This window comes from Episyrphus balteatus, chromosome 2 (assembly GCF_945859705.1).
Source record: "Episyrphus balteatus chromosome 2, idEpiBalt1.1, whole genome shotgun sequence".
NCBI classification, from domain to species: Eukaryota; Metazoa; Arthropoda; class Insecta; order Diptera; family Syrphidae; genus Episyrphus; species Episyrphus balteatus.
The window spans coordinates 130,087,251-130,104,015 of record NC_079135.1 but is presented as its reverse complement, the minus strand read 5'-3'; the positions used below and the strand labels follow the sequence as shown (position 1 = coordinate 130,104,015).

The 16,765-nt window shown below is 32.3% G+C and overlaps 1 protein-coding gene across 3 annotated transcripts in view; it reads left to right on the top strand.

Annotated features, from left to right (window-relative positions):
* LOC129912220 (integrin alpha-PS1) overlaps positions 1-16,765 on the top strand; it is a 117,233-nt gene that overhangs the window by 86,222 nt on the left and 14,246 nt on the right. For all 3 annotated transcript variants that reach the window (XM_055990365.1, XM_055990366.1, XM_055990367.1), the window contains 2 exons: positions 15,000-15,106; positions 15,243-15,376. In XM_055990365.1, the coding sequence (XP_055846340.1) occupies positions 15,000-15,106; positions 15,243-15,376 (241 nt within the window). The remainder of the gene's footprint in view (positions 1-14,999; positions 15,107-15,242; positions 15,377-16,765) is intronic.

Sequence of the window (16,765 nt, the reverse complement as noted above, 5' to 3'; positions counted from 1 at the left end):
TATGTGTGATATATCAAGTGAAAGGTAATATTATCAGCATGCTCAATAAAGTTAAATACAATTTCTATCTGCTCTAGATCAAAAGATATAACGTTTTAAAAACTTTATTTTACCGTTATCTCAAAATTGTGTATACGCAGTTAATTGAAATTTTGTACAAAAATAATTCTGCTTATTATCTATCTACAGTATAAATTAACCATAAATATCTGTTAAAGAAAAAAAAAAATGGAAAATAAAAACGGTTAAAAATGGCCAAAAAACTTGTTATTCGGTCAAAAATCATTATGAAATTCCAATTTTTATATGTCCTATAAGTTTGAGATTTTTTGAAAGTAAAAAAAAACTTCTAAAAATAAAAAAACACATTTTTCAAAAGGTCATATTTCGAAACGCAGAGACTTATATTAGAAAGAAATCCGTATTTGATTCCAAATTTTTTTTTTTATTATCTTTCGATTGGCATTTTTCAAATCGTCATGGCTTTTGAATAGGTTCGAAACCAACGGAAAAAAATTTTGTGTAATGACAAAATATTTAAGTGTCAAGAAATCAGTATAGTTTAGTTTATAAATATCAAGAACCTAATTTCCTTACTCAATTAATCTGAAATATAATTTTTTTCTATATAAAATTATCTATCAACACACAAAAATGAAAAACTGAATTTTAATTTGTCAAAAAATTACATCGAATTTCTTGATTTTAAATTATGTTTAAGAACGTATACCTACCACACATGTGCCAACGTTTTTGTCTTTGGGATCCATCAATCTAAAGTAGGGTTGCCAAGTGCACTCAATTAAATTGACTTCTTTTCTAAATAGGGTAAACAGAAATCTTTTTAAAAAACTTTTGAGTCCAGAACAATACGTCAAGGTATCATTTCTCGGTATAACTTAAAGTTTTTGCCCTCCATACAATTTTGTCCATGGATTCATTTCTAAGTTAAATGACAGCATTTTAAAATTTACTAGCGAAAACACTGTTTTAAAACATCAACGAAGTGATGGAGCGCGCCACATGTTCATCCAGGCGGTAAGAATTTCCCAGCTAACACATAATACTAAATACAAGCCATGTGAACTCCACCCTGAATAAAAAACGAACGAATAAAAAAAACGACACACAAGTACAAGGAGACGAGGCGCCCGTCTGCCTGTCCAACCGAACCAACCTCCCTTTACTCCATCATCATTATCCCAACCCAACCTAACTCCCGATCGGCACTCTTGAAGGCGATTAACGAATTTGTGAAAACAAAATCCTTGTGCTTTGCTGCAAATGACTATACAACGACTGTGAGAGGACCGACAGACGGACGCATTTCTATTTGTTCTCACTACATCATGCTTATCCGCATACTTTTGGCGACCGGCATTATATCGTTTTGGCTCTTGAGAGAAAAGGAATGGAATGATTCGCCTTCAAATAATTTATGAATCCCGCGTCAGACTCCCCGCAAACAACCAACACCGACCGACCGACACCCTTGATGATATAGCTTTTCGGGACGGAAAAAAAAGTAGAGATTTTTAGTTTTCTGTTCTGCAATATCCCGAGAGAGAGAGAGAGTATTTATGTCATGGTGTTATTTATAGACATAGGATGGGATTGGTTTTTGGTCGGCAACTGCGACAGACGGCAGCGGGTAGACGGTTTTTTCCAAGTTCCAACGATATTCAAGTCTCGGGACTTGGAGAAGAAAAAACGAAAACAAAATTGGGACAATATGGAAACGTTTCCAATGACTGAGAAGAATAAGCGCATATGAGTCATTAGCATGCATTAGTTACTCGGACTGGGATGCATTTTAATTTTTTAAATTTTAACATTGGAATTTTGCAAAAAGATACTAGGTAAAGGTATGCGGGAGAGATGCATTTTTCAATAACAATGATGCTTTTGAAGGCTTTGTCAGTTCCTCGCATCCTCTGGGATTCCAACCCAGACCTCTTTCATCGCAGCAACCGTTGCGTTACGGATTGCATACTAGGTTGCCGAACTTAAAATTTTGCTACTTTAAAGCTTTAAAGATGCTATCATTGCCTCTGTTAAGTTTTATAGAAGCAGAATTGTAATTAACCCAAGTAAAAATGGAATTCTGCCCGGCCACTGCTGCACCACGACCGCACCACTTTTTGATCGCCGCACCATGTCTGCGCCACGTCCGCACCATTTCATTTTGAAAGAAAAATTCGGTGCACCACCGCCGCACCACGTCTGCACCATGATCAAAAATTCTATTCTTGTACTTTTACAAATGTTTAAGTCATCTTCGAAGTTTTTTTGACTTAATGAACAAATTGCAATTTCGTACAAACATGACTCGGTGGTCGAGTGGTTAAGGCGTTGGGTTGCTAATTGAAAGTGATCTGCACACTCGGGTTAGAATCTACTTCTCGTTTGTAGTTTTTTTTTTATTTTTCAATCCAAATTATACATAATTTTTTCATATAAAATAAAATGGTGCGGACGTGGTGCGGCGATGGTGCAGCGGTGGTGCAGCAAGATTTTCCGCCAAATGGCGGTGGTGCGGTTTGCAAAGTAATGTTATGGCTTTGAAGCCTTCAGTTTGAGGTTCCTTGCACATTTTGGAAGGAATTCTCTAAGCACAGGTGCACTTTTTCATGACAATGATACTCTTGGAGGCTTTAAGAGGCTTTGTCAATTTCTAGCAATAGGCAGTAGGTACTTATCCCTGAAAAAAGTTCTGAAGTGGTGGTCCTGGGATTCGAACCCAAACCTCTGGCGTGATTTTTATAGCGGCAACCGTTGCGCCAAAGACGTTGCTTCTGTAAAGCTCTATAGAAGCAAAATTGTTAGTAGGATAGCTTAATATCTTTATGATAAACTTATTAAACTTCTTAACAGTTGAGTTATTGTGCCTACTTTTATGAATACTGTGAAGTCTCTTATATAATAATTACTCCCAAGTTATTTTCCACCTCCTCATCCATTTATCTATTTGTCAACAAAAAATTAAAAACCCAAAAAAAAAAAAATTAGAAAACTGTCAAATGTCATTCTGCATACGCCTTAAGTTTCATTAATTAAAAAAACTGCAAAATATTCAATTAGTCACTGCCAAATTGTCCCGGAAGTTAAATCCTGCGCTACACATTTTGCATTACATTTCTCAGAAATGCACTCGAAAATAAACAAACACTGACATTTAACAAGTTTAGAGCGCGCACGCGTCTAGTTGCAGCCGTGTCGCTCACAGCATCTAAATGTCAGCTGCTGCTAGAGATAGTATAAAGTTGTGTGCATTGATCCCGCATTTCCTCATGCTGCAAACTTCAAATTGTAACTTAAGTTGCTGCTACTCCAATCTGCATCACTTCACTATACTATACAAAACACTTCGAGAATGCGCGCAACTAGCTGCAGGCTGGTCTGTCTATGTCAAAGCTAGATAGATACACGGCAAGTTGTGTGCCATTATAGAATTTATTACCATAATGTTGTTTCAGCAGCAGCAACGAACAGTTGGGGATAGGAACAAATTTGCTTATCGCTACTGAGCTGCTGCGACGCGACGACAACAAGACGGACGGAAAATATAATAAATCCAATGGCATTCGGTGGCCTGTGCGCCAGATCCACTTCTTCGCAATATATTGATTCCTGTTGAAGGTTGACGATATCCCCTTTCGTTTCGTGCAATCGCTGCCAGTGTGTGTCCCAATTGGATTGGTGGCGATGGCGACTCTTGTATTCCAGTTTAGGTACAGATCGAAGTGAAAGGCTTGTTTGCTTCGCAAAGTCAGTTGCATTGCAAACCGACAGCAAGTCGTCGTTTTGTTCAAGGTTCATTAAATTCGCGACTTGGTTTGCTTCATTTTTAATTGGATTTCAATAGACCCTATCAGGAATTGCATAGCTACATACGATATGTTGCATACGCAAGGAGTTTTTCATTCTTTCTACCACACTACTGACAGTATGGCCATTACTCAACCCAGCTGTCAGTTGGATTGTGGTGGGCTAGAGACCTTTGAGTGTGCTCATAAAGCATATCGCACTGCTGAAAAAACACGCTTCTCTGCGTGCCGCACTTATGATTTGCATCTTGAGTGCACAATAGTTGACATGTGTTTTACTCAAAACGCCCACGCTTATAGCTTTCTACCGAGTATATATACCTTTTGGTATAACTACTAGACCTTTCGCAGCGATTTAGTTACCCTGAGTGGCAGATCTTTTTACCGGTTGGTTGATGGCAGTTTTGTATATGGTGTGGTGTCCACAATTAAGTGTTTAGTCGCTGTGAATTTCAAATAGAATCTGGGCAGGATGGAAGAAGATGCTTGCTTACAGATGTTGTTGGCGGTCTCAAGACCGGATTGTAAAACTATGTGGAGAAATAATCACTTCACGCGTGGGCAGTTGTCCACAAGAGTGTTTATGAGTCGCTATCATAAAGAAGTGCGGTCCACCACAGTGATACTTGCATATAAGAACGTCATCAGAAATTCTAAAGAATGATTTTTATTATCTTTTTTTTTTTTTGTTTTCGTAAAATGAAACTTTAGAATACTGCGAAATACCATGAAATTATTCATGTGAAATAATTGACCAAGATTTCTTTCGAATGAAAAGTAGAAAAAAGGAAGTTTTAAAGAATTTAAATTACTTGTTAGTTAACTACACGGATTTTTTGTAACTTTTTTTCCAGTTTTTCAAAAGGTTACCAAAGCAAATTGACATTATAGATCACGTAAATGAGCTCTCATATCAACCGGACTTCCTTATCATATACCTACTTATCGACTTATATTTCAGCTTCGATAAAGGTATTACATTTCAACTTCTGTTAAACTTTAGTAAGGTTGGGTATGGAAAAAGGAGAACGTTATACAAGTTAGACCCTTCATAAGAATGTACTTATAAGGTCTATAAGAAGCCTAAGCGAAGCTTTACTGAAGTTCTCAGATTTGACATATAGTTGCGGAGAAGCTTGTATAGAATTAAGGTTAAGTTTTTTTTTTTACAGTTTTTAAACAACTTACTAGAAGTTGTTACATAAGTCCGAACTTCTATAAGCAATTAAATTCTGAAACGAGCTAAATACAAGCTGTATAAGAAGTAGTGCCTGCAAGATTTTTATTAAAAGAAGCTGTTGTGTTAGTTTGGTTGAATTCTTATGACCAGTTTTATAATTGAGTAAGTGGCAGTAAGGAAGCTAGTATTTAAAACTTAAGTGATATTTCCAATGTTAAAATGTGAACTACTGTACCGTCCTTTAACTTAAGCGTGGACTAAAAAGTGGCCCTAAACAGCAACGTTCTATTCTTATCTCTAGAATTCAAACCCCAATTGTCAAGATATTCATAGCTTAGGTTAGCTGATACAGATTCAGTGGGACAAACAATATTTCAAAACTACGTTATCGACAATCTTTCACGTTCTCTATAGACGAATTTTGTTTATAGAAAATTTAACAAAAAAGAGTTTGACCCTCGTCGAAGACCATTGCGGATTCGTTATTCCAAGGTTAATGTTAAAATCAACCACCACGTTCATTGATTTTTTTCTTGTTTAAACTTAAATTGCATGCATCCTCCACAACAAAATGGAATTCTCAGAATAAACAAAATTTAAGCCATTTTTTTTTTTTTTTTTTTTTTGAATGACAAAAGTGTCAAGTGTTATAAAAATTCATATGTACCCTCAGAATGTTTTCTTAAGAATTGTTTTTTTTTTTCAGTTTGTTGTCCTTTTTTTTTGGTGTGTGTTCCATTATTGCAATCATCACATTCATCATCATATATATGCAGCAGTAATGTCTCATTCTTCTTCTTCATCATCAGTGATAAAATGCGGGACAAGAGTTTACAACACTGCACAAGTTGCAATAAGTACCTCATCATCATGGTTGTTGGTTTAAATTTCCCAGAAAATCAGGGTAGGATTGAAATAGCTGGTCACCTTTAAGGGCCCGAAGAAAGCTCTCGCTCTATAACTTACGATATAGTTATAACTTATAAGTAGGTAATTAGTTCAGTCAACGGATAAAAATCCGATCCAGTATTGAAGAGGGGTTTATCCTGAGTACAAATCTTAGTTAGCGTATTGTTTGGTCTTGTGGGGCGTCCGCCATTTTGAAAAACGTATTAGTCTCAATATCTCGAGAACGACTAGTCGGACAGAAAACTTCCAAGGACTTTTTAGATTGGAAATATAATTATCTTTCTTTCTCTAGTAGTGAATTTAATTTTTATTAAAAAAAGGTTGGAAAATTAATACTTTTTTATCAAAAAAAAAAAAATAAATATTTTTGTGATATAATAATATTTTAAAGTTAATTACTTATTTAAAAAAAAAAAATTAATCATGCTTAAAATTTTAAATTTGGGAGTTTTTAGAAAGTTTATTGATAACTCTAGCTGCGTTCCTTTGGAAATATTTATCTACTTTTTAGTACTTAAAGCTGCTTTGAACTACTTTTTCAGTATAGCAAAGTAGATCAAAGTAGTTTTAAGTACTAAAAAGTAGATAAATATTTCCAAAGGAACGCAGCTTCTATTGACATGGAAAAGTAACAAAATAAATTTAAAAGTTTTTAATAGTTGAAATTTCATGTCAATTAAAGTGTCTTTAAATTAATTGAAAAAAAAACAATTTATGCATTTTCAAAGTTTCTGTTTACTTTAACAAAAAAAAAATTAAAATCACTTTACTACATCGAAATTTTCTTTCATCGTACTACGAGAATGTGGAAAGCATTACCCGCCTCAGTTTTCCCTCCCATTTTAATGTTCAGAACTTTAAAACCAATGTGCATCGGCATCTCCTTTTAAGTCCTTTTCACTTTCCCTAAAGCTCGTACTGTGTTTATATACATATTAAGGGTACCCAAAACCCCTTTAGTGCGCGCAAATTATAAAAAAAAAATTAATCTGATGAAGACTTCTATTCGAATGCGAACTATAATTAAAAGTCATTTTTTTTCTTCAGAGCCGGATTAACCATGTCATGGGCCCCTAGGCAAAATAATTCTTGGGCCCTTTTCCGATGCTTTTTCAATATCATAAGCTATTTTTAAGTTAGGTTAGAAATTTGTGCAGGTAACTTACTAGAGACTAATCGGATATAATCTGGTGTCCTATCATGTCATTTTATAAATGTAAACTAAAAGTTTTGAAATAACTATTATAAATATTGCAGTGATATCTCAACAAAAAAATTTTAGCAACTTGATGGTTCACAGATAATTTTAATTAACGATAAGTTATAAGAAAATGTCTTAGATTCAAAAGGTATAAGTAGGTATACCTATGCCGACTTTTCACGAGTCGATTTTAGCCACATGATATGTCTCACGTTTAAAGTCGACTCTAGTATGGGGATTGTCACTTTAGTCGCGTACGGCTTACGTTCACTAGGGCTGCCAGATAAAATTTAATTGATGTCGGGACAATAGGTCTTAAAAGTCGGGACAAATGGGGACACCAAAAAATTACTTGAAATCGAAAATTATTAAAAACAGATAAAAAGAATCACGTGTGTGATTGCAATATTTTCCTTGACTTATTTCCTACATTTTTGTGGATTTCACGCAAAAATATGAATTGTTCAAAATTTCATTTTTTGAAAACTAAACTTAGTCTCAATTTATTCACTCTCCATTTAATTCAAAGTCACCATATAAAATGGAAAGTTTTAATATTCGTATGCGATTTGAAAAATTTTTATTTTTTAATGGTGTCTTTAAACTTAATGGATAGTCAATACATTGGGCCTTATCCATAAAAAATCATCAAAAAAAATGTCAATTGATGTATCTTTTAATAAATGTAGGCAACAATCTCAAATTTCCATAAAATTTAACGACGCGTCGCCTTTTAAAAAAGGAAGTTTTAAAAATTCTATGTGATTTGCCAGTTTTTTTATTTGAGAGTTAATAAATTGAAGCTAAAAGCTTTTTTGCTTAAAATTTTTATTTTTTTTTCCCAAAGTTTTTGAAGGAAATCGGAATGTCGGGACAAAATCGGGACAGTTTGTAAATCGGGACAGATATCGGGACAGGGTCCAAATGTTAGGACTGTCCCCTTGAAATCGGGATGTCTGGCAGCCCTAACGTTCACTCGACTCGACTGACGCCGAAAAGCTTCGCCGCACGGCGAAAATCGACTCGTTATAAGTCGGCATTACGGTTTCATTATAAAACTGGAAAGAGAAATCATATGAAAAAGTTTCAATTTTGATTTTATTATTATAGCCAAGGAAAATTACTCAAAATATGGGCATGAAATCACATTTCTCAAAATTTTTTTTCATGGAATGTGTTTTGCTGGTTGTCCTTATCATAAAAATTAATTTGTTTGGCTGACAGGAGGTCGGGAGCAGCCGCCATCTTGGAAAAGAGATTGGTATCGTTTTTATTGAATAGCTCCATTGTTGTTCAAATAATAAACAAAAAATGACAAATTTAAGATTTATTAAAAATAAAATTATCCTAAAAAATGATATACAAACCAATTAGGTACGTGAGTTGATTAAATAAAATTTTATAATTTTCATACTACCCCAACAAACTTCGTCAGATATATGAAAAAATTCCATTTTGCTCCTACCTTGCGAGACAAACCCGCACTTTGACCAACTATAAAATTTTATTTAATTAACTCACGGAATTGGTTTTTATATTATTTTTTAGATAATTTTACTGTTAATAAATCTTACCTTTGTCAATTTTTGTTAAAATTAACAACAATAGAGCTATTCAATATAAACGATACCAATTTCTTTTCCAAAATCTTCGTGTAGAAGCAGACGTTAGAAATCATCAAATTTCTGTAGATTCTTAAGCTACAATACAAGTTGGGAACGTTTATTGGACAATTTTATCTAATATTATTTTGAGTAACTTTTCTGCATGCACAATCTCAGATTTTTCTGACATATTCACTGATTGCAACATGAAGAGCTTGAATGGCACCATCTCTAGCTAAACTCTGGTTCGATGTCGTTGGAATAATATTCGAATAGACCAGTAGGTAATAATAATGTTTTTTTTAAGAAGAGATTTACAGTTTAAATATTAATGGTGAAGCACATGGGAAGAAGTAGTTTTTTTTTAATTTGTTGTATAAATATGATGAATTTTGATTTTAAATGTTGTAAAAAGAACGTTTGGTATTTAAACGTGGTATATTTTGAGCTGACTGTTTTCCCATTTTCTGGGTTGATTTTCCATTTTTCCCTAATCAAAAATACCGAAAAAATACAAATGTAACGCTGTTTTTTATTGAAATTTTTTTTGTTTCGTAGTCAGGGCGAGGGGCCCCTAGCTGAAGTGGGGCCCCTAGGCAGCTGCCTAGTTTGCCTTGAGGCTAATCCGGCACTGTTTTTCTTAGTTGGTCATCAAAAATATCTGAACTTACACGTTTTTATTTCTATTCTTCACAAAAATCTGAACGTCAAATAAATGACAATTGATGCGAATGGATTAGAAAATCAAAATTTGTTTGGATAAATGAACATTCTAATCTTTGGAAACTGAAAATGCGAATCATTCAAAATCGAATAACTTTCGAATGAAAGCTAAATGTCAAAATAAGGCTGAATTTCTGATCCCACAAAATCGCTATAATCTACATATAAATAAAAAAGTTATTAATACTTTTTTTTGTTAAAAATGCTCTTTTTTGTTTGTGTTTTTTATCTTTACTTTTTTCTTAATTTTTTTTTACCAAATCTTGAATTTTAAATGATTAGTGACTATTTTATAGCTTTATGTTGCAAGAGAAAATTTAGGACCTGCAATTTTTTTTATACTTAAGTCTCTTCATTTCGTAAAAAAAGGGTATTTTTACTTGCGATATAGGTAATATAGGACAAGTTTAGGATTCGTAAAAAAATCGAACTCGAGATAACAATTTTACATGACATTACGATGATGGAGAATGCCAAAAAAGTGGGTCCGGCAATTCTGTCTGTCTGTCTGTCTCTATCTGGAGCTGCAGCCTAAACGAGTGAAGTGATTTTCTTCAAACTTGGTGGTTAGCAGTTTTTGGTGATTCCCTAGAGGGGAAATTGAAATTTTTTTTTATGACCAAAACTAACGGTACCTGCCATATAACGGAAATAGAAAAGTTTATTTTTTTCAAAAACGGCTCTAACGATTTTGATGAAAATTTTTGTGTGTAGTACTACACATAATAGCCATCTTTTTAAATAAAAAAAATATTTTTTGTACCGTTATTAACGGTACCTGTCATAGAACGGTTTTTTTCGTTTCTGAATATCTCGTACAAAATTAACCCGATTTAAATGAAAATTTTTATACAAAAGTGTGTAAGTAAAGATAATATTAAAATTTTAGAAAATTTTCAAAAAACGCATTTTTGGTTTTTTAAAAAATATTTCAAAATTTTTTTTTGAAAAATCAATTTTTTGAAAACGGATCAATGAAAAATTTTGAAATTTAGTTTTTATGTGTAAATTAATTATTTCTTCAAAATGGCATACCAACTTTTTTTTTGAAAAATGTTAAAAAAATTTTATATATAAAAAATTATTTTTTTAAAAAACGGCTCCTACAATTTTCAAAATTTTTTTTCTAAAAATACCTTTTTATACGAGAAATAAAATGGCATATTTGTTTTTTTTTTTTAAGATATTTTAAAACGGAGTTTTATTAATTATAAAAACAGATTTAATTTTTTTATACTACTTATGAAATTTCTTCAAAATATCAAATTTTAAATTTCTTGAATAAAAAGCTTTAACATTATAGTTACTTTAAGCATAAGAGCAAGTACGTGCGACCCCAGTCGTGCAATTTATTTTTTTTTTACTTTGTTGGCTTGTAACTTTTTTAATATTCAGAATATCGAAAAAGTGTTCTTAACATAAAAGACGCGAAATTTAATTGCCTACGTTTCTTGCATACACAACTTTTATGTAGGATAAAAAGAAATCGAGATATTTAACGAAAACTAAAATCCAAGATGGCAGCCGAAAAGTGAATTTCGCAAGTGCGATATTCAGCCAATTAGCCCGATCATCCTAGACGAAATTTCACTATATATCAAAGTTAATTTAAGTACAAGATTTTTTGATGCAGTTAGGTTCCTTTGATGGAGTAAAATATGAAACCACAGTTTTACACCAAAATTTGATATGGCGTATCCCCGAAAATGACTTCTGACCCCTAGGTAGTACGGAAAAAGTGATTTCAGTCGAATTTAACAGAAATTTTATCAAAGTTAATGGAAGTACACGATTTTTTGATGCAGTTAGGTTCCTTTGATGGAGGAGAATATGAAATCACAGTTTTACACCAAAATTTGATATGGCGTATCCCCGAAAATGACCTCTGAACCCTAGGAAGTTCGAAAAAGTAATTTCAGTCGAATTTAACAGAAATTTTATCAAAGTTAATGGAAGTACACGATTTTATAAAACATAATTTTTCAAAATCAAAGTTTTGCCTAAAGGGTCCTTCTGATGATGTCAGGGGTGAAGGCTCCAAAGTAGATGTTTTTCGACGACGAGCACGAAAAATCAATTTCTTGTTGGTGTATTTACGCCAGCAAGCTGAATGAATTGTCACTGAACGTAAACCTCTTAGTTTGTCTTCGTGATCTTTTTCACCTCTTTTTATAGTTGCTGATAAAAATTTTTCCATTCCCCTTTCCTTTACGGTGGAATTTTCACCACTATCTAATATTTTGCTACATATAAAGCAGAGTGCCATTTTAAAATGTATATCCTTCTGCCAAGAAAGCTAGCGAGCAAATGAGCTTGGTGATTTAAATGTGCCATTTATTAAAAAAGGAATCCCAAAAATATTAAAAAAAGGAATCCCAAAAATATTAAAAAAAAGGAATTCCAAAAATAGAAACACCCAAGTAACAATTTAGCTTTCATAAGGGTCAATGCAAGCTATTTTTTGGCTTTCATATAACAAGAAGGACAGGTCTTATGCAAATCATTTTGGCGCATTTTACCGAAATTGCATAGGACTTTCCTTCACAGGTAATCCACAAGCTAATAGCTTGTGACAAACAGCTTAAAATGGCCTTACGGAGGTCTTTCTAGAGAATGTTTATCTAATGCACAAACCGGATTACTTGCGTAGGATGTTATAATAAGGCCTAATAGAAGTTGTTGTAGGTGATGTAGAAAATGTTGTAGAAAATGCATAAAAAAAAGAATTAATTGAATTTCATTAATTTTCTTTTGATTTTTTCTGTTTTGTATTTTCTACATATTATTTTATTTATTTTAATTTTTTCCTACTTTGTTTCTTTTCTTTTTTTGGAAATTCCACAGCTTTTTCTGTTGTTCTGAAATGATGAGAATATTATTTTAATTGAAAAAGAACACATTTTTTTATTTTCATCACATGGGCCGACCAGGAATCGATCCCACGTACCTCTGCATACCTAGCCAGCACCTTACCAGTAGACCATACTGGAATATAAAAGATGAGTGGAAAAAAGGGAGCTAATTGAAACCTCACATAAAAATGCAATGTTTTTTTCTAAAGCGTTACAAACATTGCATATCTGCAGGATAAAAGCTTTGCATACTTATTGGTGAAAAACATTGCATACTTGAGAGATGAAAACATTGCATACTTACGAGAACCTCTTGAAACAGGTCTTATGAAAGCCTTCGACTGAAATCACTTTTTTCGAACTTCCTAGGGTCAGAGGTCATTTTCGGGAACACGCCATATCAAATTTTGGTGTAAAACTGTGATTTTATATTCTCCTCCATCAAAAGAACCTAACTGCATCAAAAAATCGTGAAATCACTTTTTCCGTACTACCTAGGGGTCAGGGGTCATTTTCGGGGATACGCCATATCAAATTTTGGTGTAAAACTGTGGTTTTATATTCTCCTCTATCAAAGGAACCTAACTGCATCAAAAAATCTTGTACTTAAATTAACTTTGATAAAATGTCTAGATTGATCGGGCTAAATGCTCTATCGAATGAGCAAACAAAATTTGGGGGTGGTGCAAACTGCTGGTTCGCCCATTTCATATAAACATCATAAATGCACTAGAGACTAGACTTAAACAGGTACAAATAAAGCAATTTTTGATACAAAAAAAAAAAAAAAAAAAAAAACAACAAAGCGTGGGTGCCAACAAACAATAAGGCCCGGTGCAAGCATCCGTTTTTTTAACGCCATTTGATCTTATCTTACTATTTAAAGAAATTGGGATTTAAGAAATGCATCATCTTGGTTTTAAGTGGGAGCTATATTTTTCTAAGGAATAGACCTTGTTATCCAATTTGTTATAGTCAAATCATCTAACTTTTAACAGGGTTTATGCTACATATTTAAACCTCCTTTTTAATTCAAAGGTTTTACTTGCTCTATAGGGCAAGTATTGGTTTCGTGTAGAAAAAAAAATCGAGGTTTTAATCAAAACCAACATTACGATGATGGAGAAGATCTAAAAAGTGGTTTTCGTCATGCCGTCCGTCAGTCTGTGCGTCCATCTGTACATCGAGCTAGGGCCAAAACGGATGGATGGATTTACTTGAAACTTGGTACAGATGATTTTTGCGTAATACCTACCCTAGGTCCGTTTTTTTTAGTTTTTCAATATTTCTTTTTTAACGCATACCTCCCATATACCGTTTTCGAGGTATTGCAATTTTCTCGAAAACGGCTCTAACGATTTTGATTAAATTTGGTGTACGTTATACTCTTATTGATTCTAACAAAACTGCATTTTTAGTTTTTCTCAAAAAATTCGGAGAACGGAAATATGGCGTTGCCGTTTTTCAAAAATTGACATTTTTTAAGTTAATATATTTGATCAAAGCACAAGTCAATTTTATTCAAAATTTTAAGACATCACTTTGAAGTGTAAAATGTATAAACAAATTAAAAAAAAAGTTTTTGAAAATTTTTTTTTTTAATTTTGGATTTTTTTTCAACTTTCGATTTTTTCTTTAATTTTTTTTTTCTCGACACTAAACAAAATCTTTAATTTCCAATAGATATTTAAGATAAAGATACTTTGAACTACCAGAGCAAGTACGTGCGACCCAGTCGTGCATTTTATTTATATTCAAACTAAAAAAATGTTAAAATGTTTGCTCTTATTATTATTACTGTGGTATACGCGGAAAGAAAATGTTCGCTTTCGATCTCAGTTTTGTGAGGCTTTACTATGCAGTATGTTTTTCAAATAACAATTTTTTTTTAAATTTCGATTTAAATTAAATGTTATTGAAAAATTTATTGAGTTTTAAATTCGTTAAAAGCTTAACAAAATAAGAATATTTTTCGTTTGGTTTTGTAGTATCAAAAACTGTCAGAGAAGTGTTAATTTAAAATAAAGAAGTAAATTAGTGGAGCGAAAATCTGACTAAAACCTGAGATATTACTTTTTTTTTAACGTTTAGGAAATGCTATAATTATTATTTTAAAAACCTGATGTCTGGAGTCAATAACATAATATAAAGGACTTAGAAACGAAATTCTGGATGGTTTTCATGGACCCCAACAATAAATGTATATTTTACAGTGTCTAATAAAATGTAAATCCAGTCCTGAACTTAGCCGGCTTTATGACAGACAACTCTACTGATGGGAAATTATAACAATCCTTTTTTTTCATGGAATTTACAAAAAAATATCCACTCAAACTAATTTATCTTAATTAATTTTGTAAATTTGTTTAAAATGGTAGTTTGTGTACATAGTTGTTTCACTAATTAACATAGCGCTTTTTTTTTACTAATCATAATTATTTTTGTTCTTATTAATTTAGTAGTTTCTTTATGTCATTTTAATTTTATGTAAATACATCGCATTAACCAGCTTAGTTACTTCTCCTTCAATCATCTCTTTGTCTTCCACTTCCACGACTTTTGTTAAAAAAATAGTTGTGTTTCTATTTTCTATACTTCTCATTATTATTTTTTGTTTTTTTTTTTTCATTAATAATCTTTTGTATACAAAAAAATTAAAGTCGCAATAAACAAATTGCTAATGTTTCATTCACAAATATATAGCTTACGATAGTGATGACATTGAGGAACTATCACCAGCATCCGATGATGAGATCAAGGAGGGACAATGGCTTGGGGTGACGGTTCGATCGCAGGGTCTTGGAGGCAAGGTATGTTTTTTTCGATCGAATTTCATGATCAATTAAAGCCTAGACCTTTGGGCTTCAAGTCTTCAATCAAATTATCGATAGTTTCATTGCTTTTTTTTTTTTGTTCTCTATTTTATATTTTTATTTGAATGTTCAGGTTCTCGTGTGTGCCCATCGATATATAACAAAAATACGAGACAACCAATACGGGCAAGGGTTGTGTTATGTGCTGACGAACGACTTAAAATACGACGAGGTCTATGAGCCCTGTAAAGGCCGCACCGTTCAGAGGTTTGTATCAAATTTCTTGTTTATTTTATTTTTTTTTTCTGTATTTCCATTGATTCTTCAAAATAATCAAAAAAAAAAAACAAAGTCGGTGTTGATTTTTATTGCCTACTCTGGCACTTTTATAGCCTATGAAGACGATTGTAATAAAAATGATTTATTTAAAATAAAAAACAAAATGTAATGTTACCATTGGATGAGGGTAAAATGTTGGGGTCATTTAACCCATTGATTAGCGATATTGGAGGGGGAAGAATAATTATTATAATTAATTCAATATTGATAATTTAACGAAATAATAACAATAATAATGTTGAATTATGTATTTTTTAAAATAATAATTAAAGCTTGACATGCAATTTATATTTTGTATATTATGAAAGAATTTCAATATGAAAAGGTGGTGAGGGTTTGTCGTATTGATAAGGCAGTGAAATTGACTATTTTTACTGTGTGTATGGAAAAATAATTTCACGAAAATTCACTAATTGTCGTTTTTGACGTCAAACAAAAGATGGTTTGAATAAAATGACTAATCGCTGTCTGTTTTTATAAAACAAAAATTATTATTATAACGAAAAGCAATTAAAGGCTATTTAGAGCGAGAGATAATAGATGTGACGTCATTTTGAACTACTTTCTATTTCTTAATTAAACGACATTTTGTATTATGATTATGCTATTCGTACTGATAGCTGTGTGCCTTTTTGGCCTTTTTGGACACCGGCACTTCAAAAGTAACATAAAACCGAAATATAAATATAAAACTAAATCTGTTAGCGAAATCATTAAATGTCGTTCTTCGAACCAAATTTCTTTATGATAAATAGTAAAATTGTTGTAAAAAAAACATTTTCATTCAAACGCGTTCACTGCTAAAAGATCTCCGTCCTACTCTACACGCCACTAACAAGCCTGAAACCCACAACATTAACGCTGGTGTTCCCAAGGGTTACATTTAGTCTCCCAGTTTATTTTTCATTTTTAACAATTATAATTATTATCCGATCTGAAATTTTTAATAACGACTAAACTGTATATTGCTGATGGTTTTGCTGATCAGCTTTTCACATTCCTTTTTCGATTCTTATCCATCTTTTTCGAATATTGAATTCTAATTCTATTCATATTGAATAAAATGATAAGCGGATGAAAACGGATGAAACTTTGAGAAAGAATGAATTAGTGTTTTAGTTAATTGTTTTCATATCATATAGTTAATGATGATAATGATAATGATGCAGTTTTATGGCGTTTTTAATTGGCAATCTGGAAGCAAAAAAAAGCAATCTGAATGCGTTCAATTGGGCAAAACTGACAGTTTTGATTCCGAAAAAAAGAGAATTTCTCTTCTGGTTTTAAAAACAGAATCAGAAGCAGAATCACTCACAC